Source organism: Mytilus galloprovincialis, chromosome 13 (assembly GCF_965363235.1).
Source record: "Mytilus galloprovincialis chromosome 13, xbMytGall1.hap1.1, whole genome shotgun sequence".
NCBI classification, from domain to species: Eukaryota; Metazoa; Mollusca; class Bivalvia; order Mytilida; family Mytilidae; genus Mytilus; species Mytilus galloprovincialis.
This window is the reverse complement of record NC_134850.1, coordinates 38823328-38846773: the sequence shown is the minus strand read 5'-3', so window position 1 is coordinate 38846773 and position 23446 is coordinate 38823328. Positions and strand designations below refer to the sequence as shown.

Below are 23446 nucleotides of genomic sequence, written 5' to 3'. Positions count from 1 at the left end.
CTTCGGTCCAAATGAATATCCTAATCCTGAAGAAGAAACGAGCAATTTGGTAAAATAAATTTGTCGTAATCTTTTACGGTTGCGCAGGAGTAGTGGCCACAAGAAAAACAGTGTTTGGGGAGATAACTCTTACAACGTAAAGTATTTTGTTACGCAGTTGTAAATTTTTAAAGCGTATAAACTATACGACATCATATTCCAAATATCTAAGCGACATCTTTTGAAACATAAATACTACGCAAGAAAAAAAAAAATAATAATAATCAGAACAAATTCAATAGGTCTTTCCACGGAAAGGTGGAAAGACCTAATAAAGATGTTGAGTAGCTCATCTATAAATATATTTTAAACTTGAAGACTTTTCTTACAGCTACTCCATCTACAATCTTGTTGATGATGATGTTTTCCTTGTGAACATGAATGTGAGTGTATGTCTGGAAAGAGATGAGTGTTTGATACAGCAAGTTGTTCTACAAGATGTCTATCTACCAAAGACATTCTGTAAATGGAGCTCCACTTTATCAGGTAGGGTTTTCAGTTATCAGTTTTCCAGATTTTTTTTCTTCGTACTTGAAGATATTGGTTTAATATTTGGTTTAATGTTTTTTTCATGACAAGTTACAGGTCAAGTTCAATTTTCACAATTTTAGCTTAACTCTTTGTTCAGTTAAAGTCCTTTCCTTAAAATTAGATTTTTGATGAAAAACTTATTAATTAGTAGATTTCTGTTCAAAGGGAGATAACTCATTTTTTAAAAGACAAAATGACATTTTGGATTTTTGTTTCTTTTCTTTGGTAAATTATTTAGAGAATTTAGTTGTAGGTTTATTTGTCATTCTTGAAGATATTGATTTATTAGTAATAGTATATAGTTTTATCATGACAAGTTACAGATCAAGTTGGAATTTTTTTTTTCCAGCCTGATGATGAATTTGTGCATAGAAAATTTACTTAAATAATCAGTTTTCAACAGTTTTGTTTGTCCCACTTTAAGATTTTGACTTGATATACTTATGTGGTTTACACCATGATAAGTTATAGATCAAGTTAAAATTCCATTCCATTACACTGAATTTTTAACCAGTAGGGGACTATGTATGGCCATGCAATACTCATAGAATACTTGTTTTTAATGGTATGAGATGAAAGGATATCGATATATAATAATGTGGTGTAAAACAGATTTGTTCTTTTTTGCGTTGCTTAACGTTTTGAAGATACAAGACATTATTGTTGAATGTTTCAAAAGTTTGCATAGAATGCATGAATAAAGATTATATGGTATATGACATCATAAAATAGCATTCATTGGAAGAATACTTTGAATTCTGTTCCAGTCTCATTTCAACCAACTTGCAGGAAACAAATTGTTGATTTGCATTCCCCTCTATCTGAGGACAAGCCTTTGCTATAATCTGGTAACTTGTCAGTCCTTTTTTAGGGAGTATTTTGGATGATTGCTTCCTTTAATATAATTATTTGTATAATTTGTATAACTTGTAAAATTTCTTGATTTTCTTTGGTTTACTATAACTTATGAGATTGTTTTGGATTGGTAAACATGGTAAAGTATGTGATCATTTGAGAAACAAATGTATATTTGGTGAAACTATGTAGAAAGCTTTAATATCAACAAAGCTTCACTTAAATTGTGTTGTTGTTTCTTGACTGCAAGATGTTTCAACAAAGAATAAATGTACGGAAAATTGTGTGCGTCAGTTATTTTTTTCATTTTAATGAAAAAGAGACGTACATGTAGTATGAAGTTATTGTGATGTCCTACGATGTTAATGCCCGCTCTGTTGTTGAAACCAATATTTTGTTTGATTATGTAGTTTGTTTGCTAACCCATAAGGCTGGAATAGAAAATACTAGTGCTTAAAGTTCCCCAACCTGTCCTCTATTTTTCTGATTCAAAATGCCTACTGGCACACATGGTAGCAAACAGGACACAGTTGCAGGTCTATAATAAAAATAAATTCTAAATACTCATAATATTTTGTTATTTTGCCTGATCCACTTACATTTGAAGAAGAAAAAAACAGGATCAAAAGTTCCCTGATTAATAGAATTTTTTCTTTTTGCAGGATTTTCTTTGAATGGTTTCCTTGGTAACAAAGGGTTATCAATAAATGATAATCTGGAAGATCTTGTCATTACTCAGATCATGAACCATTTGGGGATAACAGATAATCTACAAAGTCCTCAATGTGTTGTGGCAGGAAGCACCTGGGTGAATGGTAAGATTATACATTTTTGTATCTTTTATAAGAAGGCCAACGGAAATTAACAAGTAGATTTTCATCTAGCTTGCTGATAAAAACAGGAGCCTGTTAGAGATATAACTCAAACACTTCTACATGGTCATGGGACATAATTAGCTGATATCGTGTATATTGAAAGGATTTTGCATACTTATTCAAATTATAAAATGAATGTTTCTGATTGGCAAACGTTGTTCTAAAAAGGGAGAACATTAAGCTTTCCATTAGACAACCTACATCAAATTTGTTTTCTATTTTTTTAATTTTTTTTTATTGTTTTCATAATATGAAGCATATGCACTGGTTAGAAACACAATTATTATAGGGTAAAATGAAAACTCAAGATATTTTAAAAAGACTTTAGTTGATGCTCATAAAATTTTTATGCAAGGTGCAAATATAATTTTATTTAGAGACAGGTAATATGTCTTTGATTTTATTAGCTAGTTATAAAGATGCAACCTGAATCAGTCAAAATTTAATGTAGCAAGATTATTGTAAAAAAATTTACAAGGATTTTAATTTTATATAAGAAAATGAATAGCAAATTATTGTATTATTAATATTTTATTTCAGAATGTCCTCGTTCTGTGCAGTTGCCAACATTTTCTGGACAAATTTCCTGTAGACTTTTAAAGAGTTGTACAGCAATTGATTGTTGTTTCACTGTTGCCTTCTTGAAAAGAAATTTCCATGTCCAGTTAGATATTGATTCCTGCAAAAGAAACATTTTATTTACAATTGAGAAACTGAAGTTTGAATATTCTTCTCTTAAGTTCCAGTGGGGTAATTAACTTTAAGTCTTAATTGTAGATTCAGTTTATAAGTCTTTAAATTTAAACAGAATTATTTCAATTATCTCTTAGAGTATATTTTAATGTAGAAAACTTTGATAAGAATTGCAATTGTTTAATATGAAAAATGATAAAGGAGCAACATGAAAATGGCCATTAACAACAACCAAACAACATAAGTAAAAAGGAAATATTTGCTGCTGTTCTCAATGACAGAAAAGTTTTAATTTCAAAAATACAATAAACTTTATACAAGAAAAAAACATGGAGGTCACCATCTTTTAAGAGAAAGTATTTCTACATATGTCAGGCTCTAAATAAGCTCTTGTTTTTGAAAAATTGTTAATAAATTTGTCAGTCATGAGATAAAAAATGTTTTGACATGTTCTTCCCATTAGATCTGAGAGTTCATTGATATATCACCTTTTTGTCTACAAAAGAAAATTTTAATGAATGCAACATTTGTTTCAGGAGTAAAAGACACATTAAAGCTAGGCACAGCTGTTTATTTAGAGTAAGTACATGTACAGGGGAAAAGATTGCTATTCGTGTTTGAAATTATTGAAAATTTAAATAGTTGCTTAAGTTATACAGCAGATATCACTTATTTGTGTTTAAAGAAATAATATGTAACTTTTTCCGGTAAGAAAATGTTTTGATGAAACCTTTTGATGAAAGTTTTTCAAGGAAGTAGGAGAAAAACTCATATGACAGCAAAAAAAACATTACACCTTTGTTTAATTATAAGCAAATAACAACAAAAAAGCAAAAACACATGAATTGGTACTTTTTACTTCTTGGAAGCTTTAAAAAAAATAAAGTTTTCCAAAAACAACACAAGAATTGGTACTTTTTACTTCCTGGAAGCTTTGAACTAAATAAAGTTTTCCAAAAAGTTTTTTAGATAATTTTTTTTTACTTGCCAAAGAAAAATTCTTCCTTTTATAATCTACAGTAATGAAAGAAAATGACAAAATCTGTGACCTATATTTTTGTCCCTTGGGTAACGTATTGTTGGAGAAATGGAAACACTGGGCGTCCATCCACAAGTCTGTGCGTCCGTCCAACCCATACATGTCAACCTCTGACAATGGGAAATCATGTCATGACATGACATGATATGTCAAAAAGCGTGTGAAAACGCTGACGTAGATGCGGACTTGTTAATATGAATGTGGTAATGTTCATAATTTCATACAAATTTGTGAATATAAAAAACAATAGATATTCTACTGTGAACTTTTATTGTATTAAACAGTGGTCTGTTATGTTGCTTTTAAAGCACCACCACTAGGCACATATTCAAAACAACTGCCAGTTTCAAGTTTAGTTACATTTATTTGATAACAGCACACAATACAAATGTAACATAGTCAAGTTCTGATCAGAATTCAGTGTCAATTTCTTTATAATTGAAAAGGCTCTCCCACAGTAGGAATTGATATTTGAACGAATTAGCTTCATCAAGATTTGAAAGAATGTCATAATGTGGTTTTTTTTGGAAATGTAAAATGTCATCTATTATTTCTGCCATTGCTCCCATTGATATTGCCTGGTTAAAACAGGGTAGTTCATCAGAAGAAAGCTGGTACTATGAGAGCTGATCCGACAGTTCTGTGATATTTTTATCCCCATGGCCTGTAGAAATCTGTTGCCGTGTTGGCTAGATTTGAAACTGAAATTGAAAAAGAAAAATATTTTATAAATTTGATTTCATTAGATAAACATGTTAGATGCTTATTCAAATAGCTACATTGTATTTCTCCTCTCACATGTATTATTTTTTATCATTGCAACATAGAATGCACAAATTATGCGTTACTTGTCACTCGATCATTTAAACTCGAACTCCAAAATATAATTTATAAATCTTGAATCTTGCCGTACCCATCTTTTTGGCTTAACAATCGGCACTTTAGACGACTGTACAGGCCCTGATAGTGACCTCTTTCTGTGCACAATTCCCATCTAAAGTTTATTTGAAAGAAAGTCAGGGGTGGGGAAATGCTATGCCCGACTTGCCCGACTTGTACATTTGAACAACCGGACAAGTAATTATTTTTGTCTCGGTTGCTCGTGGACAAGTAAAAAAAATATACAAGACAAAGTTCAGATCCAACAAAAATGTAGAATTAATTCCAAGACATAGAAAGATGAATAATTTATGTAAAGAAACCAATAAACATCAATGTCCATGACGAAAAACATTACATAATACCGAAATAGATCTATAAGGAAATTGATAAAAAATAGGTATGCGAACCCGAGTTGCGTAACATTGCATTGATTTTTTCCATTGACCCGGGATCGTCGATTAGGTTTTATCCATTATTCACCGGAAGTATCATTTCTTTAGTTTTTGTATCGACAGTCAGATTGATAAATATTAAATATTAAAGACACCGGTCAAGCAAGACAAAAAGAGTTATGAGTCGAGTAGAAAACCTAAAACGCAGATGGAGAAGAACACGTATTTTAAAAAAGATTCGGAAGCGAGAATTTCAGACATCGTGTATATTAGATTGCCCTGGCTATCTTGGATGGAAATTCGTAAAATAAATAATTTGTTGTCTCATCTATAGAAGACAGGTCAGCATCATTTGTTGTCAAAGTGGTAAATAGAAGAGATGATTGAATTGCTCCTCGAGACAATTACGAAAGAAACAAAACGTGTGTCACTAGAGAGAAACACCAAAACTTCACCATGTTCACTAACTGTCCTCTTAATTTAGTATATGTACCTACTGGCTACAATTTTTAAACAAAGAACTGCTGTAAAATCGTCCTCTGCATTATGTTATCTCATTGGTTGGTTTGCTGTTAGGTTTCTGTCCCATTGATGTTAACCCATTTCCTACTTTCCTAAAGGTTTACACAATATAAACAAATGGATTTCATTTGTTTGTGTTGCAAAAAAGTGCTAAGAATCATATATTCATGATATTAGCTAACAATTAAATACTTCAATATTTATTGGGACCATCAGGGCAAGTAACTTTTTTTCCAGACAAGTGAAATTTACTGTTTTACTTGCCCAGGGACAAGTGCTCACAACAAATATTTCCACACCCCTGAAAGTCACAAAATCGTTAAAACTAATCACAAACTACTTACCTTTTACTGTTTGTCAATATAGAAAAATAAACAATATTGCAGCCAAACAATTACTGAAATTTTTCGGTATTTATCGTCGAATAAGGAAAAAACCCGAGAATAGCGATATCACTAACGACCAAAAAATGAAAAGTACGAAAAAGCGTGTAATTACGTGTAAAGTGGTGAAAAGCGTGTACACGCCATGTCACAAAATCCTCGCGTGTAAACCGTTGAAAAAGCGTGTATTACACGCGAATATCATGTCGCTTGACATGTATGGTCCAACCTATCTTTTTAGCAGTCTCACCATTACAATTGATGCTAGATTTTTATAAAACCTAGAATATTGGTTGATATCAGCAATATCTTGGACAATTTCTAAAATGGTGGACGATCAAATTAAAAAAAAATAGTTATGCCCCTTGAAAATATAAAATATGGGCAATGTGGGGGACATTGGAACTCTGTTCTTTTATGAATATAGAATTATTTCTTGAAAATATTAGAGTATGTTTAGAAAATGATAGATAAATATATATTGTATTGTCTATTCACCTTGATGACCCTGTTTTCCTAGTTATGTTTCAATATTACTGAGAAAGTACAATTTATAATTCCAGTTACAGTTTGGACAATATGGAGGATGAAAAACAGTTCAAAGTCAGCCTGAACATTAGTGTACAGTTTAATCCAGGGGAGATAATGTTCCATTGGATTATACTACAGGATTCACCTCTTCCTAAGATACCATGTGACTGGAATACTGGTTTTAATATTGAAGGTGATTTATTTTGAAGTATTGTATTTTAATTTTAATTTTCTATTTTATGAAATTTTATGCTGCCACTGAAGGCTTATATTTACCAATCAATGGGATGGAAGCTGCTGGGTCCTTTTCCCATCAGGACTTAAAAGTTAAGATTAACTGCTAGAAAAGACATGTAGTAGTTAGAAGTCAATGTCTGTGTGATTTGACATATCAGAGTAAAATTTTAATTCATAGTAACATGTTTGCGTGCAACTTTCTCTTGCTAGTCTTAGACCGTTGGTTTTCCCGTTTAAATGGTTTATCACTAGTAATTTTGGGCCCCTTTATAGCTTGTTGTTCGGTGTGAGCCAAGGCTCCTTGTTGAAGGCCGTACCTTGACCTATAATAGTTTACTTTTATAAATTGTTATTTGGATGGAGAGTTGTCTCATTGGCACTCACACCACATCTCTCTATATCTATTAGAGTGACTCACTGAGAATTTTGCTATAGTACATAGTTTTCACCCTGATATGTCATTTTGGGAAATTAATCCCCTGGATGTTAAACATACATATAAGTTTTTAAACATGTTTACCATTACCTTAGTTTAATTATAAGACAGATCTGTTTGTAGAGAGGTTTGCTATTTTAATTTTTATTTCAGGATTTTCTTTAGAGAATTGGCTGGAAAAGGTCAGTATACCACCAGGACAACAGCTGACAAAGCTGGCCATTTATGCACTATTTGAACAGCTTGGTATTGGTAGACTTCTTAATGAAGAGCAATGTCAAAGATCTGGTTTAAAATATAGACCTGGTCTGAATGGTTGGAAGAAAAGTAAGTACTGATAAGTAACAAAAACAACATGATTAACAAAAGCGTATTCAGCTAGTTTAATTTTATTGAGCTAAATGGAATAGTTTTGAAATAGTTTGGGTTTTGAAAATATTAAAATATTAAATATCTCAACTTTTTCATCAATATCAGTTCAACATAAGCCAGACATCTCTTCAAATGGTAGTCTAATTTGTAAACTTGGAAAGTTTTTTCTTTTGGTATTATTGGGCATGAACGAAAGATCAGAGAACCATGATCTAAATTTCACAAAAATCCTATACGAGAAATAGTCTTGTAAGTCATGATCATCTCGGTATAACTTTCAAGAAATATTAGTTTTAAGATTTTTTATGAAAAGGGCCTCTGATCTAGAAGTAAATTCTAGTGGACAAATTTAAAGTTTTACTTTTCTTTGTATTTCAGTATGTCCATTAGATGTATCTTTGACACCATTGCCTAATCCTGTATCATGTATGATTCCTTCCCACTGTACTGCCGTGGACTGTTGTATAGAAGTAGATTTTCTGGATAGATCATTTAATGCTTTCCTGGATGTGAACATGTGTACCAATGTCATGACAGTAGGACTAGAAAAACTTGTTATAGATCCTATTAGCTTGTTGGACTATGAATTTGGTGAGCATTTGATATACCCTTTCAAACCTTTTTTAATTCAAAATGTCTTATTCTGTTAAATATATTGTTCAATAGGAATTAATACAATGACCTCATGAAAATCAAGAGCTCTAATGTAAGTACGGTAAATTCAGAAATTGTTGTGTGTGTTTATTATTGCAAATTTGTAGAAAAATGAACATAAATACGAAATCAATTATTGTGTTTGGGGAAATCTGTATTATTAGATATCAGAATGCAGGTTCTTATTATTGTGATACGCACCTAGTCACATTATTTGCATGGATAAAAAAACCCTCATAACTTCTGAATTTACAGTAATGTAAACCTTAAACTTCCTTTCACAGATTGATTTATTCATTAAAATAAATATTTTTCATAACAGTAGTATAGTTTTCTTTTAAAAAGTTATAACATTGTTTTCTTCTTTTATATAGGTACTACCAAGCACTTCAATTTGAAGGGGATATTAAGAATTACGTATGTATGCTTCTTCAGAATGATTTAGTTACTTTATAAACAAAAGGGGAAAAAGTTGATTAAAGAACAAATGAGCTTTCTAGAGTTTAAAAGTTCAAATTATTTTAAAGATGTGACATTGAAGCACAATTGAAGAGCAACTTGTATTGTCTCTAACTTAAAACATACTAAAGCAATTAGTAAGGAAATCCATGTGGTTAGTTGTAGTACCACACTTTGTGTTGGGATAGTATTACTAAGCATTGCATGTAGATTGATTATTAGAAAATTTAGGTTAAGTGAAACAAATTTAAATGTCTTTGTTGAATTGTTGCTCTTAAATGTTTTAGATACAAGATTGACGATCTTCATGAGGAGAAGAAACTTAGAGTCAGTTTGAATCTCAGTGTGTGTTTTGAGTCGTCTAAACCCTGTTTATATGATGTGACAGTATTCCAAGATACCCTGGTACCAAAACCACTCTGTGACTGGGAAGCTGATTCTTTCTTTACACAAAGTAAACATGTTTCTACAAGTAAAATAATAATGCAAATTATATTTCAAACAGGAGTTGTTAATTAAGATATAAAGGATGGTGAGTATCTGTTTTTTTTATATTTTTTTGTGCTAAATATACATGCTAACAATGTATGACAATTGTAAGGTTTCTGGATGATATCTTTCAAATCTATCCTGAAGCTTGTTCAGGAGCAGAATTTCATGGTAATCAATATGCAGGTCTCTATTGAACTGTTGTTTAGTATGGTTATATGTATTACATATATATTATTCATATTTGTGATTTTTCAGATTTTTCTTTGGAGAACTTCCTCGGAGACGAAGGATTTGACATCAATGACATCCTGCCCAAGGATATAATCAGGCAGATATTGGAACAGTTAGGACTGTCTTCTTACCTAAATCGTGACTCTTGTAGCTTGGAATACGAACCCGATAAAGATGGATGGACCAAAGGTATTTTAAAAATTAAAACCAAGAATTCGTTTATAGAATTTGTTCGTAACCTGTGTTGATAGATAATTACTTGGCTTACACACATCTATTTTTAACTAACTTAAAAGGGTGAGATAGTGGCATCAGTAATCATTCATCATTGTCCATCTTCCTTAATTGTCTGTTTACATTTTTATCTTCATTCTCTCTGAAACCAACTATTCAATGTTAATTGAACCCCAAGGAATGATGGTTATAATGTTCTCTGCAAGTGGTTTCATTTGTTTCTGATACTTACCTTGATATCAAACTTGTCTCAGGAGGGTGACAGACCACCTATTAAAAAATTACTTTAAGAAGCTGGCTCTATGATAAGCATTTTCAGAACATTTTGATGAATAGTTATTGAATTCCTTTATACCAGGTTAGAACGGTGAATTTCTTCAAGGCATGGTCAAGCTGCATTTATATAAACTTAATATGAAGTAGACAAATGAACTTATCCGTTACTTTTTACAGTCAGTTTAGATGCCAACCATTACGATTTCTCCGTAATTTTCCGATTTAGCGATCAAAACTACGCTATTATGGTCAAAGTCAAATAGTTACGGATTCCAGGTCATCGCCGTCCAATTTTATAAAAAGCGGATTTTTATCCTTGTTTTTCCTACTTGGTCCTATATTTAGAAAATGTAAATGTAATGTTTCCTGTTTCTCTGGAGTTATTGACTTATCACTTAACTAACTGACTTCCAAAGAGGCAGACTTGTATTTTATGAAGTAGCTTTCCCCTTTCTCTTCTTCGCTTAGACAAAATGAAAATGTATAAGTCAAGACTGTCTGATCAATTAGGCCATAATAAAGAATAGGTTTGTTTGCCCAAACCCTACCTACCCAGAAAAAAGCGGCCTACCCAAATTCTTGTATTGTCCTGATTTGAAGAAGTTTTTTTTTAATCAGATAGGCATGAAGACTAATAAACATCCGATTCTTTTTTTTTACTTTAAAAAAAAAAGAAAAAAAAGAAATGCCTACCTACCTACCCACTGTCTCAACCTTGAGTAGGATTTGTGCAAACCAAAATATTTTTAATTGTGGCCTTAATGAAAGGGATACATACTACAGATAACATGTTAATCAAAACATGTCAATGCACATCACTTTGCAACCAATTGTCAGAAATATTTTTGGTAAATGCACGTCTTTGAATGATTACTGAAAAGTTTTCAAAATTACAGAATATTTTGATAGATTGTTACTGATTGTGTCAAAAGGGGGTTGGCATCTATGAGTCAGCATTACACCTGTACATGACATTAACAACTTGAGGTGAGACACACACAGTGTGACAAACGTTAAAAATTTCTGATTCAACTGGAATGCCAGTTAATAAGGACACACTATCTTTTGAGAAGCAAGCACTTGGTATTTGCATATATATGATATATATACGGTATAGGTTTTAAGTTAATAAATATATAGAGTTTATAATTGTATTAAAATTGATATTGCCATTTCCTTTGCGGAATTGACCTTAGACATTTTTGATTGTACAATAAGACCCATTTAAATTGAAGCTTTTATGTATAGCAAGACTTTTCACTTTTTTGCAGGTTGTTTTGAAGATGTGATATTACCAGATTTACCAGCTGATGCTAGGTGCAATTTCTTGTCATCTTGCTTAGGCATTGATTGTTGTTTAGGTGTCGATTTCTTGCAGCACAAATTCAAGGCTTCATTTGAACTGGATACATGCAGGCATCAGTTACATTTACAGATAGACAGATATCAGAAGACGCTGAACTTAACAGATTATACATATGGTATTTATAATTGTTTATAGTTTCGAGTATTTTTAGTTCAATGCTTATTTTATACCAGCAGTATGATAACTGAATCTTATTAAATGTAATATGGGAGTCTCTTTTAGAAGTTCCCAATCCACCTTGAAATTGAAAAAAAAAACCAAACTTGAATTTCTAATGTTGCGTAGAATGTTTAAAGTTTTTAAGATATTCCCTTTATAAGGCAATTATGCATTTACTATTGATAACTTGTGAAGTCTTTTAAACATTTATTAAAGGCAGGATATTTTTCTGTGGCCATGACCATATCTATTTACTATTTTCAGGAACAGTTCAGAAGTTCACTCTCTTGAATGTTGTGAGAATAGAGTAAGTTTTGATAAACCTGTCAAGAATTGATTATAGTTTACATGTAACATGGTCAATTTCTCTGAAACTAATTAATATGTTATATCTTTTAGGTATTACAGTTATGATTAATTTATAAGAATAACTCAAATCAATAATATTTGGTTTTTATGACCTATATTTTCACCATTAATAACTTTAGTTTATAGGATTTCAAAGTTCTTAAAAAAGTTCATTTGACATATCCATGTAACTTAAAATAAAAGTTAATTACATTCAAAATTTCATTACAGGTATTTGATAATAGATCTTGCATCAGAAAAAAAGTTCCAGTTCAGTTTGAATATCAGCCTCTGTTTTGAAACTAACCAGGACTGTTTGACAACTATTGCAGTCTTCAAAGACACCAAGCTGCCTAAAATATTTTGTGATTGGGGATCTGGTTTTCCACAGGGTAATAATTATCATTTGACAAATGTAAATTCAGATCTTTAAGATAAACTACCCTCCTTTAAGAGTAGACTAGTCTGATAGATAACCAATCTATCTGTCTGGAGGACTAAATACATTGAAAGGAGGGTATATACCTTACCTAATAATACCTTCAGGGTTCAACTAACAAGCAAGCTAACCAAGGATTCTACCTTTCCCTACACACTGAATGCAATCAGCTGTAATGTGTGCAGTTATTTTTGTGATTGTTGATCGATAAAGAAAATACAAGAAAGACTGCATGAAGGGTTTGCATTTGAGTTATTAGGTCGGATTATAAGAATAGATGTCCAATCTTTTATTTCTAAATAATAAAACAGCAGAAAGTTCTTAATTATCTGAAATAAACGTCTTTTGACTGCTTTAAATTGAAGTAAATAGTTCATTTTGTTGAATTAAATATTATTCTAAGCTTTAAAGTATGTTAAATACTTGGTTTTACTATTTAAAGACAGTTTCTTGAATAGATGTTCCTTGCTGTGAAAACTCTTCAAGAATGATATCAGTACTTATCTGACAAAAAAGACTCATAGAAGTATAAAATGCTATTGATAGCTCACTAATGTTTCTACTTTTTTTTTGCTCTTTCTAGATTTCTCACTGACAGCTTTGTTAAAACAGACGACAGATAGTATTACAGATTTATTACCTACAGATATTATCAAAACTATTATTGACAGACTTGGGCTAGATGAATTTTTACTTTCTCCATCTTGTTCTAGAGCTTCATATCCATTTTATAACAATGCCTGGAACAGCAGTAAGTATGCAAATATATTTTTAAACTTTAGTAGAGATCATTTTGTTTTCTGGTCTGTCCATTATAATTAGTCTCTTAGTTTTGTAGCAGGTTAAGGTAATGTACCATGATTTTGTGATTTAATCAACTTGAAACTTAGAGAATGTGTTCATTATGAGTTAACTATTGGAATATCGATCCATAAAGCAATTTAGGGTTTTTTACTCAGATTTTGCAGTCCACAGAAATTGGGAATGTGATCTTGTAAGACATAATAGTGTCCTATGAAAAAGTGTCCACATGGACACTTTTTCATTGAAATTTGGTATTTAATAATGTCCATTGCCATGGAATGGTGTCCCTCAAAAGGACAGATTTTTACTGCTAACAATATGAAATAGTGTCCACTCACAGGACAAATTTTCATAGTAGTTGCTATTAAATTGTGTCATCCAAGGGAAGTAATACAAAGGTTATTACAAAGTTTTATTATACTTGAATTTTAATTAAAATATGAAGGATTGATGTGACAAATGTAAACAAATAAATAATGGATGGAAGTGAATATAGAGAAATTTAAGTTCTTAGAAATTCCTAGCAAATGGTAATGACAATGAAAGAATAACAATAAGAAGGAAGTGTAAAATCAAATATGAAGAACTTTATAATATTTATTATGTCAGATAAGAAGGCAATAGAAAATAAATAATGTCCATTGCCATGAAATATTGTCTCCTAAGTGGACAGCATTTTACAGCAACAGTTATGAAATATGGTCCATCTGCAGAAAAAATTTTCGTAGTGAATGTTATCTAATCATATCAAAAAATGCCCTGGCGGACACAATGTCCTGTGAAAAAAATGTCCACCTGGACAATATTATGGTAGTGAATAATGTCCATGTTCATGAACACTTTTTCATACCTGAGGACATGTTTTCATAGGAAATTGTGTCCAGGACACATTTAAATAAGTAAATATTGTCAAAATGTGTCCGGTGGACATTTTTTCATGGAGGACATTATTAAATCCTACAATCTTGCCAGCATTTTATGGTACAGTTAACAAATTCTCATGTTATATATTTTTACTAGAAAGATTTTAGGCCTATTTGATTTTGTTTTATACCTCCAAAAGTTTGCTTCACTTAAACAGCTCAATAGTAATAATTGGAGGATATTGTGTAATAATCAAATCAAATCATTTATACATTATAGCTAAAATTATAGCTAAAAAATTTAGCTAAAGGGAAGGAGGAGAGTAATGATTAATCAGTAAAAGAGGAATGTTACCATTGATTGAGAATCTTTTTGATTGTAATGTAGATTCATTTCAAATTTGGCCATCTCATAAATATCAAGACATTAATTTTGGCACTTCATTATATATATTATGCAAGAAAGGTGGTTTAGATACTGCATTTGCTTATGCTTTGTTTAATTTAAACACCTGAGGCCTTATGCATTTGGATTCATAGTAAACATTGTTCTTTGATAGCGCTTCTAGATGACCATTCATTTTGGATTCACAATTGACTTATGAACAGTGGTAGTTACATTTGCCATTCTCTATATTTTTAGACTGTTCCTCACTGACCAATATACCAAGTCTGCCATCAGGTGTATCATGTTTTGTACCAGAGTCCTGTTTGGCAATGGAATGCTGTGTTGATGTAACATTCATTCAAAAAAGTATAAGCCTGGAAGTGTCACTAGATCAATGTCTGTATGAAATGGAGATCGCCATAGAGTCTATACATGTTAAAAAGTCTCTTTTAAAATACACATGGGGAGAAGAAGAAACGTTTACCCTTCAAGGAGGAATAAAACTGAAGTAAGACGTAATAAAGTTTATGAAAGTACTATTTGTTTTTAAATTAAATATCTAATAGTACTCAAGTTGCTTCCATATTTTGTGTTCATGAAACATATGTTTTTTTCATTATATATGACTTCCATGTTTATCTCTCAACTGTATAATCACTATACAGGTCTAAAGATACATCTAAAGAGATATCCCTTTTAAAATAATATGTTGAACATGACTATTGCTGTGAATTATATGCATCTATACTTTTTATATAAAGATGACATCTGAGCAATACAGGGTAATTAGAGACTCAGAAATAATAACAACCTCATCTTTAGAATGGAATGTTAGACTAATACTGTAGTTGTTCTGTTATTTTGTAGGTATAAGATTTTTGACCTGGTAGATGAAAAGGTTTACATAATGGACTTATCTTTTCAACTGTGCCTGGAATATTTAGATCCAAATAATTGTATTGTGAATATTGTCATCTTAAACAAACAGAAATTTCACAAGCCACTCTGTGGGTGGGATAAAGGATTTCACATTGCAGGTAAGTTATCATGGAGTATTGCAAGGTAGCTATTTGGGAATTTGAGAATATCTTTCAGTAAAAAAGCCATAGTTCATTAGGTGTCTACATCAATAGCAATTTGAATGTACTCATGTGAGTTTTTTTAATACCATGAAGTAATTACTGAAAACAAATTAAAATATTTCTTGTTTTAAAGAGGGGCGTAAAGAAGAACGCGAAATAACATTACCATTTCACGATGAACGAACAATTAGAAATGTCTTGCACGTTGATCTTTTTGCCGATTTCACGAAACAAGGTGAATAATGAAGCTTTTTCATGGCTGCACACGAAATAAAAATGGCAAAACACATTGCATGAAAATAACCTTTTACCACCCTCTTAAAATATTATTGTTTTTATGTTTTCATAAGTAATTATCCAATGTACTCATAAGTTAGAAAGTTGACCATTTTTACAAATTTCATAGTATTTAAGGCCATGCAAAATCAGTATTTTGTTAGTTCATTTGCACACATATTGTAAAAGGTCAACATGAATTGAAAGTTAAATCTGTTGCAGGGTTTTCTATGAATAAATGGTTGACTGATAACAGTTTTACTGACCAAAACACATTGGAGGACTTTGTGGTGATGCGATTGATGGAAGAATTGGGAGTAAGGACATACTTGAAAGATCCACAATGTGATAGACGTGCAGAGCCTTACATTGATATTGACAGTAAAGGGTGGAATATTAGTCATGGTATGTAAAAAGACATGTTTACCCAAAGAAATATCACATGAACAGAATACAAAATTTTTATTTTGATTAAGATTACAGATTATTAAACAGAATACAGTTAAACTGCTTTGAATCAGGAAAACATATTTTCAAGACAATTTCTTTGATTCTAAGAAAACTATCTATTTATTGTTCGATTGGGAATAGTTTATAAATCCTGCATTTTTTTTTCTATTTCATGATGGAGCAAATGAAATTTGTACAGAAACGAATAGGAAAACTGGATAAAGTTTTAGTCACTATTATTGTATCGAACTCCAGTGCCTCCAACATGTTGTTTTTTTTTCTCCAAAATTTACATATACATGATATAGTAAGCTTAAAATTTCTCCAAATATCAACATGTTATGAACATAATAAAATGACTAGATTTTGTTCATTTACAGAATGTGATGGAACAAGCATGAATTTACCAAAATTACAGTCTGGTCTTTCTTGCCATATTACAAACAGTTGTACAGCTCTAGATTGCTGCATAGATATACAGAAACTTAGACTTGCCTTGAATTTTTATGTAAATTTGGATGCTTGCAATAACAAATTTACTATTGGTGTAGAAAACCTCAACAGAACAATTTCAGTTTTGAATTTGGAGTTTGGAACCGTGCAGACATTTTCCTTTCTTGGACTTTTAAAAATTGAGTAAGTAATTTATTTTATGTTTAAGAATTCTTAAGTGCCATATTATCCGCTAAATTCTGTTCTTAACTTCCTATGTGGAATCAGATGATATTTGAACATACTTTTGCCTTTAGCCTGTTACGTTTGTTTTTATGCCCCACCTACGATAGTAGAGTAGAGGGGCATTATGTTTTCTGGTCTGTGCGTCCGTTCGTCCGTCCGTCTGTCGTACCGTCTGTTCATTCGTCCTTCTGTCCCGCTTCAGGTTAAAGTTTTTGGTCAAGGTAGTTTTTGATGAAGTTGAAGTCCAATCAACTTGAAACTTAGTATACATGTGCCCTATGATATGATCATTCTAATTTAAATGCCAAATTAGAGTTTTGACCCCAATTTTACGGTTCACTGAACATAGAAAATGATAGTGCAAATTTCAGGTTAAAGTTTTTGGTCAAGGTAGTTTTTGACAAAGTAGAAGTCCAATCAACTTGAAACTTAGTATGCATGTTCCCTTTGATAAGATCATTCTAATTTTAATGCCAAATTAGAGAATTTATTCCAATTTCACGGTCCACTAAACATAGAAAATGATAGTGCGAGTGGGGCATCTGTGTACTGTGGACACATTCTTGTTTTAGAAATGAATTTGATCAAAATATTTTGCAGAATAAACAAATAAGCAGCATGTCATGTTAATTTTTGATTGTAAATCTTATAAAATCATCTTGTTTTCAAAAGTATTCATGTTAGAAGGAGCTTATTGTGATCATTTCCGTCACAGCCTTTGTGGATTGTGATATAAGCATGCTTAATTCAAGTGAAACCTGGGCTTTGTACAATTGGATCCATGGCTTAGTCAAACTATAGATTTTAAAATTGATGTGTGCTATTATTACAAAGGTTATGGTCTATAAAGCAAAGATGGGGGATGAAAGCCAGCTTAGAGTCAGAATTATTTGTCTTTGTGACATTTCTTCCAAGATAATATCCTGGAAATTAAGCTTATATCAGATCATTTTTATTATGTCCCACCTACGATAGTCTTGTCTGTGTGTCCGTTCGTCTGTTTTGTCTGTTCGTCTGTCTTCAGGTTAAAGTTTTTGGTCAAGGTAGTTTTTGATGAAGTTGAAGTCCAATCAACTTGAAACTTGTGCCCTGTGATATGACCTTTCTAATTTTAATGCCAACTTAGAGTTTTGACCCCAATTTCACGGTTCACTGAACATAGAAAATGATAGTGCAAATTGCAGATTAAAGTTTTTGGTCAAGGTAGTTTTTAATGAAGTTGAAGTTCAATCATCAATGATCTGACAGACAAGTGAGAGGTTTAGCTAGCTATAAAACCAGGTTCAATCCACCATTTTGTACATTTGAAAATGCCTGTACCAAGTCAGGAATATGACAGTTCTTGTCCATTCGTTTTTGATGCGTTTTGTTATTTGATTTTGATTTCTGAGTCCAGTATTTTTGTGATTTTACTTTTTTCAACTTGAAACTTAGTATACATATTCCCTATGATATGATCTTTCTAATTTAAATGCCAAATTAGAGTTTTTACCCCACTTTCAGGGTCCACTTTACATAGAAAATGATAGTGTGAGTGGGCATCCATGTACTATGGACACATTCTTGTTATTGTTGAATTTTAAAATAAATCGCTTTTGTTGTTCTAGCTATCAGATCTATGAATTCCTAAGTGAAAGAACTTTTGTTGCCAACATCAACATGAGCTTATGTTTTGAATCAAGTGGTTGCTTTCTTCATGAAGTATTATTCAAGGATACAAAACTACCAAAACCTTTATGTGACTATGGTAATGGATTTCTTCTAAAAGTTAATTATTATTATGAAAATGCCTTAACAAAAATTCACAAAGAATATTACGACAACATTTTCATATTTGATACTCAGACAGCTGTTTTACTGTCCCTTTAGATCTGGTATCTTTCCCCCTTCTTTTGTAAAAGATCTGAACAGAAATGCATAATACTGAAACAGGATCAGGGATATTATCATATTTTAGGGTGGGTTAACATTTCTTATGTTTAAAACAAGGACAAATGCAAATCTGCTGAAGTATGAAGTATAATGCATTTGAAGTACAATAAAAATGTACTTCTTCAAACATTAAAACATTGTTGAATTGGTTTTTTTTTTTTTAAAGATTTCTCCCTTACAAACTGGCTAGAAAAACAGGATATAACAATTGGGAAAGAATTGCCACAGTTTGCAGTGGACCTTTTATATCATCAGCTAGGAATATCTGGGTATCTACAAGATCCAGCTTGTTCACAGTCAATGTATAACAGTAACAGTCTAGGATGGGATGCATCAGGTTTGTATACTGAGTGCCAATTAAAACAACACAGTATCATTTATTTGCTTCTATTTGAATGAACATACAAAATAATGTTGGCTTGTTTATAGTCAATATATAACAGTAAAAGTCTAGGATGGGATACGTTAGGTTTGTATACTGAGTGCCAATTAAAACAACACAGTATTATTCATTTGCTTTTATTTGAATGAACATACAAAATAATGTTGGCTTGTTTATAGTCAATTTATAACAGTAACAGTCTACGATGGGATACGTCAGGTTTGTATACTGAGTGCCAATTAAAACAACACAGTATTATTCATTTACTTCTATTTGAATGAACATACAAAATAATGTTGGCTTGTTTATAGTCAATTTATAACAGTAAAAGTCTAGGATGGGATACGTTAGGTTTGTATACTGAGTGCCAATTAAAACAACACAGTATCATTTATTTGCTTCTATTTGAATGAACATACAAAATAATGTTGGCTTGTTTATAGTCAATTTATAACAGTAAAAGTCTAGGATGGGATACGTTAGGTTTGTATACTGAGTGCCAATTAAAACAACACAGTATCATTCATTTGCTTTTATTTGAATGAACATACAAAATAATGTTGGCTTGTTTATAGTCAATTTATAACAGTAACAGTCTACGATGGGATACGTCAGGTTTGTATACTGAGTGCCAATTAAAACAACACAGTATTATTCATTTACTTCTATTTGAATGAACATACAAAATAATGTTGGCTTGTTTATAGTCAATTTATAACAGTAAAAGTCTAGGATGGGATACGTTAGGTTTGTATACTGAGTGCCAATTAAAACAACACAGTATTATTCATTTGCTTTTATTTGAATGAACATACAAAATAATGTTGGCTTGTTTATAGTCAATTTATAACAGTAAAAGTCTAGGATGGGATACGTTAGGTTTGTATACTGAGTGCCAATTAAAACAACACAGTATTATTCATTTGCTTTTATTTGAATGAACATACAAAATAATGTTGGCTTGTTTATAGTCAATTTATAACAGTAAAAGTCTAGGATGGGATACGTTAGGTTTGTATACTGAGTGCCAATTAAAACAACACAGTATCATTCATTTGCTTTTATTTGAATGAACATACAAAATAATGTTGGCTTGTTTATAGTCAATTTATAACAGTAACAGTCTAGGATGGGATACATTAGGTTTGTATACTGAGTGCCAATAGTAAAATAAATTATTATATCTTATTTCTTAAATAAATTTTGCTAAACATTCCTGAAACTGTTCTTGTCCTGAAACTGTTAAGTACCAACTGGACATAACAATCTTTATAGCAAAACTTCCTCAACTATATCCATATTTTCCAATTGCCAGTAGAAAGAAAAATGTGCATAAGTCAGGGACATTAAATACTGTTCTTTTATTACGATTTCAGTATTGCAATGAATATATTATTCCATAGGCAGATTGTGCAATTGTTCTTATAATGAGGATGTCTTTAAAAGCTGAAATTCTGCTTAGTTTCCACCTTTAGCTACAGATATAATTACTCTATTTCAGCTTGTTCAGCAGACATTCCAGTAGCAGCTTTACCAGTGTATGCACGTTGTCGTTTACCAAGTTACTGTACAGGCATACAATGTTGTGTTGATGTTCCTATTCTTAAAAGAACTTTTGAAACACATGTATTATTGGATGCTTGTGCCTACAAACTCAGTATTGGAATTGAGAAACTTGTCATTAACGAATCTTTGTTTGACTACACTTTTAATACATGGAAAACTGTATCACTAGGAAATATGATCAGACTTGAGTAAGTATACTTTGAGATTGGACAAGATGAGAAATTAATTTTATGAGATCAAAAATTAATTATACACAAGAGATCAAGCTTGAGAAATACTAAAAAATAATAATATTCTTGATAAAAGGATGTACACATTTAATGGCTGGTCCTCATTTTGATTCCCAACTTTCCTAAATTTAAAGAATACAAAAAAGTGTTTTATTTTAATCATTTTCAAAATTTGTGTGTCTTTGTAACAAATTTCATTTATCTAAAAAAAATCAGATTCAGGTTAGAAGAAATAACAGTTGAGAAGATTTTCCTGTTTGATATAAAGATCAGTGTATGTTTTGAGACATATGGAGACTGTAGATACACATTTGACATTTTGGACAGTGTAAGGATACCAAAACTACTTTGTTCATGGTCTGATGACTTTGTTATTCCAGGTCAGTGTATATCTTAAAATATATTTTATCAGCTGTACTTGAGTTAATTTTTTCACAACATTAATAGCTGTTTGTTTGCAGTAGCAAGTATTTTTAGGTTTCCATATTATCTCAAATTTACATAAGTTTCTAATAAGCATTACATAAAATATATGATACAGTAGACTCCACCTAATCGGATATCGGTTAATCATATATATCGGCTATTGTAATATTATTTCAAAACACCGAACCATTCCCGATACATTTCAGTCAAAATACATCGGATAATCGAATATCGGTTATTAGAATATATCGGCTAATTGGATAGGAATATTCATGGAAAATGTGTGAAAACCATGTACAATCGAATATTTTGAAATAATTTCATATTTTTTTTGACAGGAAATGAAGCCGGAAGTTACGCCATTACGAAGTTTAAGAAAACTTTAGTACAGAAATGTTTCATTTTATTAATAAAAATGATCTTTCATAGTCAAATAAAACATATTTTTTCTTATTGTCTTGTTTATTTTATGAATTTGATATTATATTCTGCCCAAGATGTGTTTGTTATGTGTTTATCCAAATGTGATCGTTATCATTTACTTCACAAACAATGACACGACAGAAATGATAAACTGTGCGTGATGTTCATCAATGTTTATTAAATATGAATGAAATGTACCTCTTTCTCAACAATTTATTAAAATATATATAGAAGTCCCGTGTAAAAACAAGGAATCGTATGTCAATAGCATTTCCCAGGTGAAATAGAATTATGTAACTTGTACACACGTGCGCCATTTTCCTAATTTACATAATATTCAGCCTTTTATTTTGAACCACGACAGATAAGATAGAAAAGCAAAATTAATTTTACTCATCTTGATGCCCAATTTTATAATCATAAACATAGTTGTATTACTTGAAATTGGAAATGGGTTTCATAAATCAAAAACTGTTGAAAATTAGATCCGAGTACGATTACAGTTAGAAGTTTATAGTCGGCATGAATTCGCTATTAATAGAATTTACCTGTGGCCTACTCCGAGAATTCATAGCTATTTTTAGCTTTAACCTGTTTTAACACACAAATGAAACAAATCACGCAAAAACAACAAGTCACATTATTTAAATGGTACATATTTTATTCAGATAATCAACACATAATTAATAATTAATAATCCATAGACTGACAGATAAACAAAATACATTATTATCAACTGATCGATCTGTTACTCAATCAACCGAATTATCCGAACTTGTACCTGAAAAAACAATGAGATTAGTTACAAATTTCCATTAATAAAGCAGCTATAATAGCAATTGGTATCTTAGGGTTGTGTCTGTCAATTTTGAAAAAAAAATTGGAGGAATATACGTTCATCGGCTAATTGAATATATCGGACAATCAGATATTTTTAGCTGACATTTTGGGTATCCGATTGGCCGGAGTCTACTGTATTATATGTTTATCCATCTTTGCCTTTGGGCACTTTATATTTCGTTGGTCATATTATACTGTTTTGTGCATAGTGCTAATTAATATGATTTGGATGGTTGCATTAACAAAAGCTGAATTTTATTGAAGAAATCACAGAGATATATGAATCAAAAGATTTAGTTTCTTATGTCTTTTGTATAATGTTAGCTTGTTGTCACATTAACAGAGTACCTTTAATTCTTATATAGTTAGGATTAGAAATATGAAAAAATTCGAGTTAAATACACACAAAAAAATAAAAATTTGTATTTCAGGATTCCAAATAAGTAATTGGATGGATAATAAAGGACTACTTAGTTCCTTAACAAAGTTACCCTCAGTCCTGGCATCACAGCTTATTGAAGATCTGAATTTAGCCAGTTATCTGTGGAATCCAACATGTGACCTGTCTAGTAGTAAATACAAAACTGAAAGTAGCAATGGAGGGAATTCAGGTATTACAATGTATTTAATTAAAAAAGAATGAAATAAGCAACTTGTATAA

The 23446-nt window shown here is 31.2% G+C and overlaps 3 protein-coding genes across 3 annotated transcripts in view; all 3 read left to right on the top strand.

Moving 5' to 3' along the window:
* Nucleotides 1-1918: 1918 nt before the first annotated feature.
* Nucleotides 1919-6949, top strand: LOC143057509 (uncharacterized). The gene is made up of 5 exons (XM_076230819.1): nt 1919-1937; nt 2088-2240; nt 2841-3050; nt 3530-3572; nt 6775-6949. The coding sequence occupies exons 1-5, from the start codon at nt 1919-1921 to the stop codon at nt 6947-6949; spliced, it is 600 nt and encodes a 199-aa protein (XP_076086934.1).
* Nucleotides 6950-8928: 1979 nt separating this feature from the next.
* On the top strand, nt 8929-18855 carry LOC143057508 (uncharacterized). The gene is made up of 12 exons (XM_076230818.1): nt 8929-8942; nt 9188-9354; nt 9648-9812; nt 11405-11614; nt 11923-11965; nt 12238-12398; nt 13029-13196; nt 14756-15008; nt 15368-15537; nt 16081-16263; nt 16689-16944; nt 18594-18855. Exons 1-12 carry the CDS (start codon nt 8929-8931, stop codon nt 18853-18855), a joined length of 2052 nt encoding a protein of 683 aa, XP_076086933.1.
* Nucleotides 18856-19081: 226 nt separating this feature from the next.
* LOC143057505 (uncharacterized) overlaps nt 19082-23446 on the top strand; it is a 56112-nt gene continuing 51747 nt past the window's right edge. The window contains exons 1-4 of the mRNA XM_076230815.1: nt 19082-19255; nt 20802-21054; nt 21313-21476; nt 23217-23396. Coding sequence (XP_076086930.1) covers nt 19219-19255; nt 20802-21054; nt 21313-21476; nt 23217-23396 — 634 coding nt within the window. The 5' untranslated portion in view covers nt 19082-19218. The remainder of the gene's footprint in view (nt 19256-20801; nt 21055-21312; nt 21477-23216; nt 23397-23446) is intronic.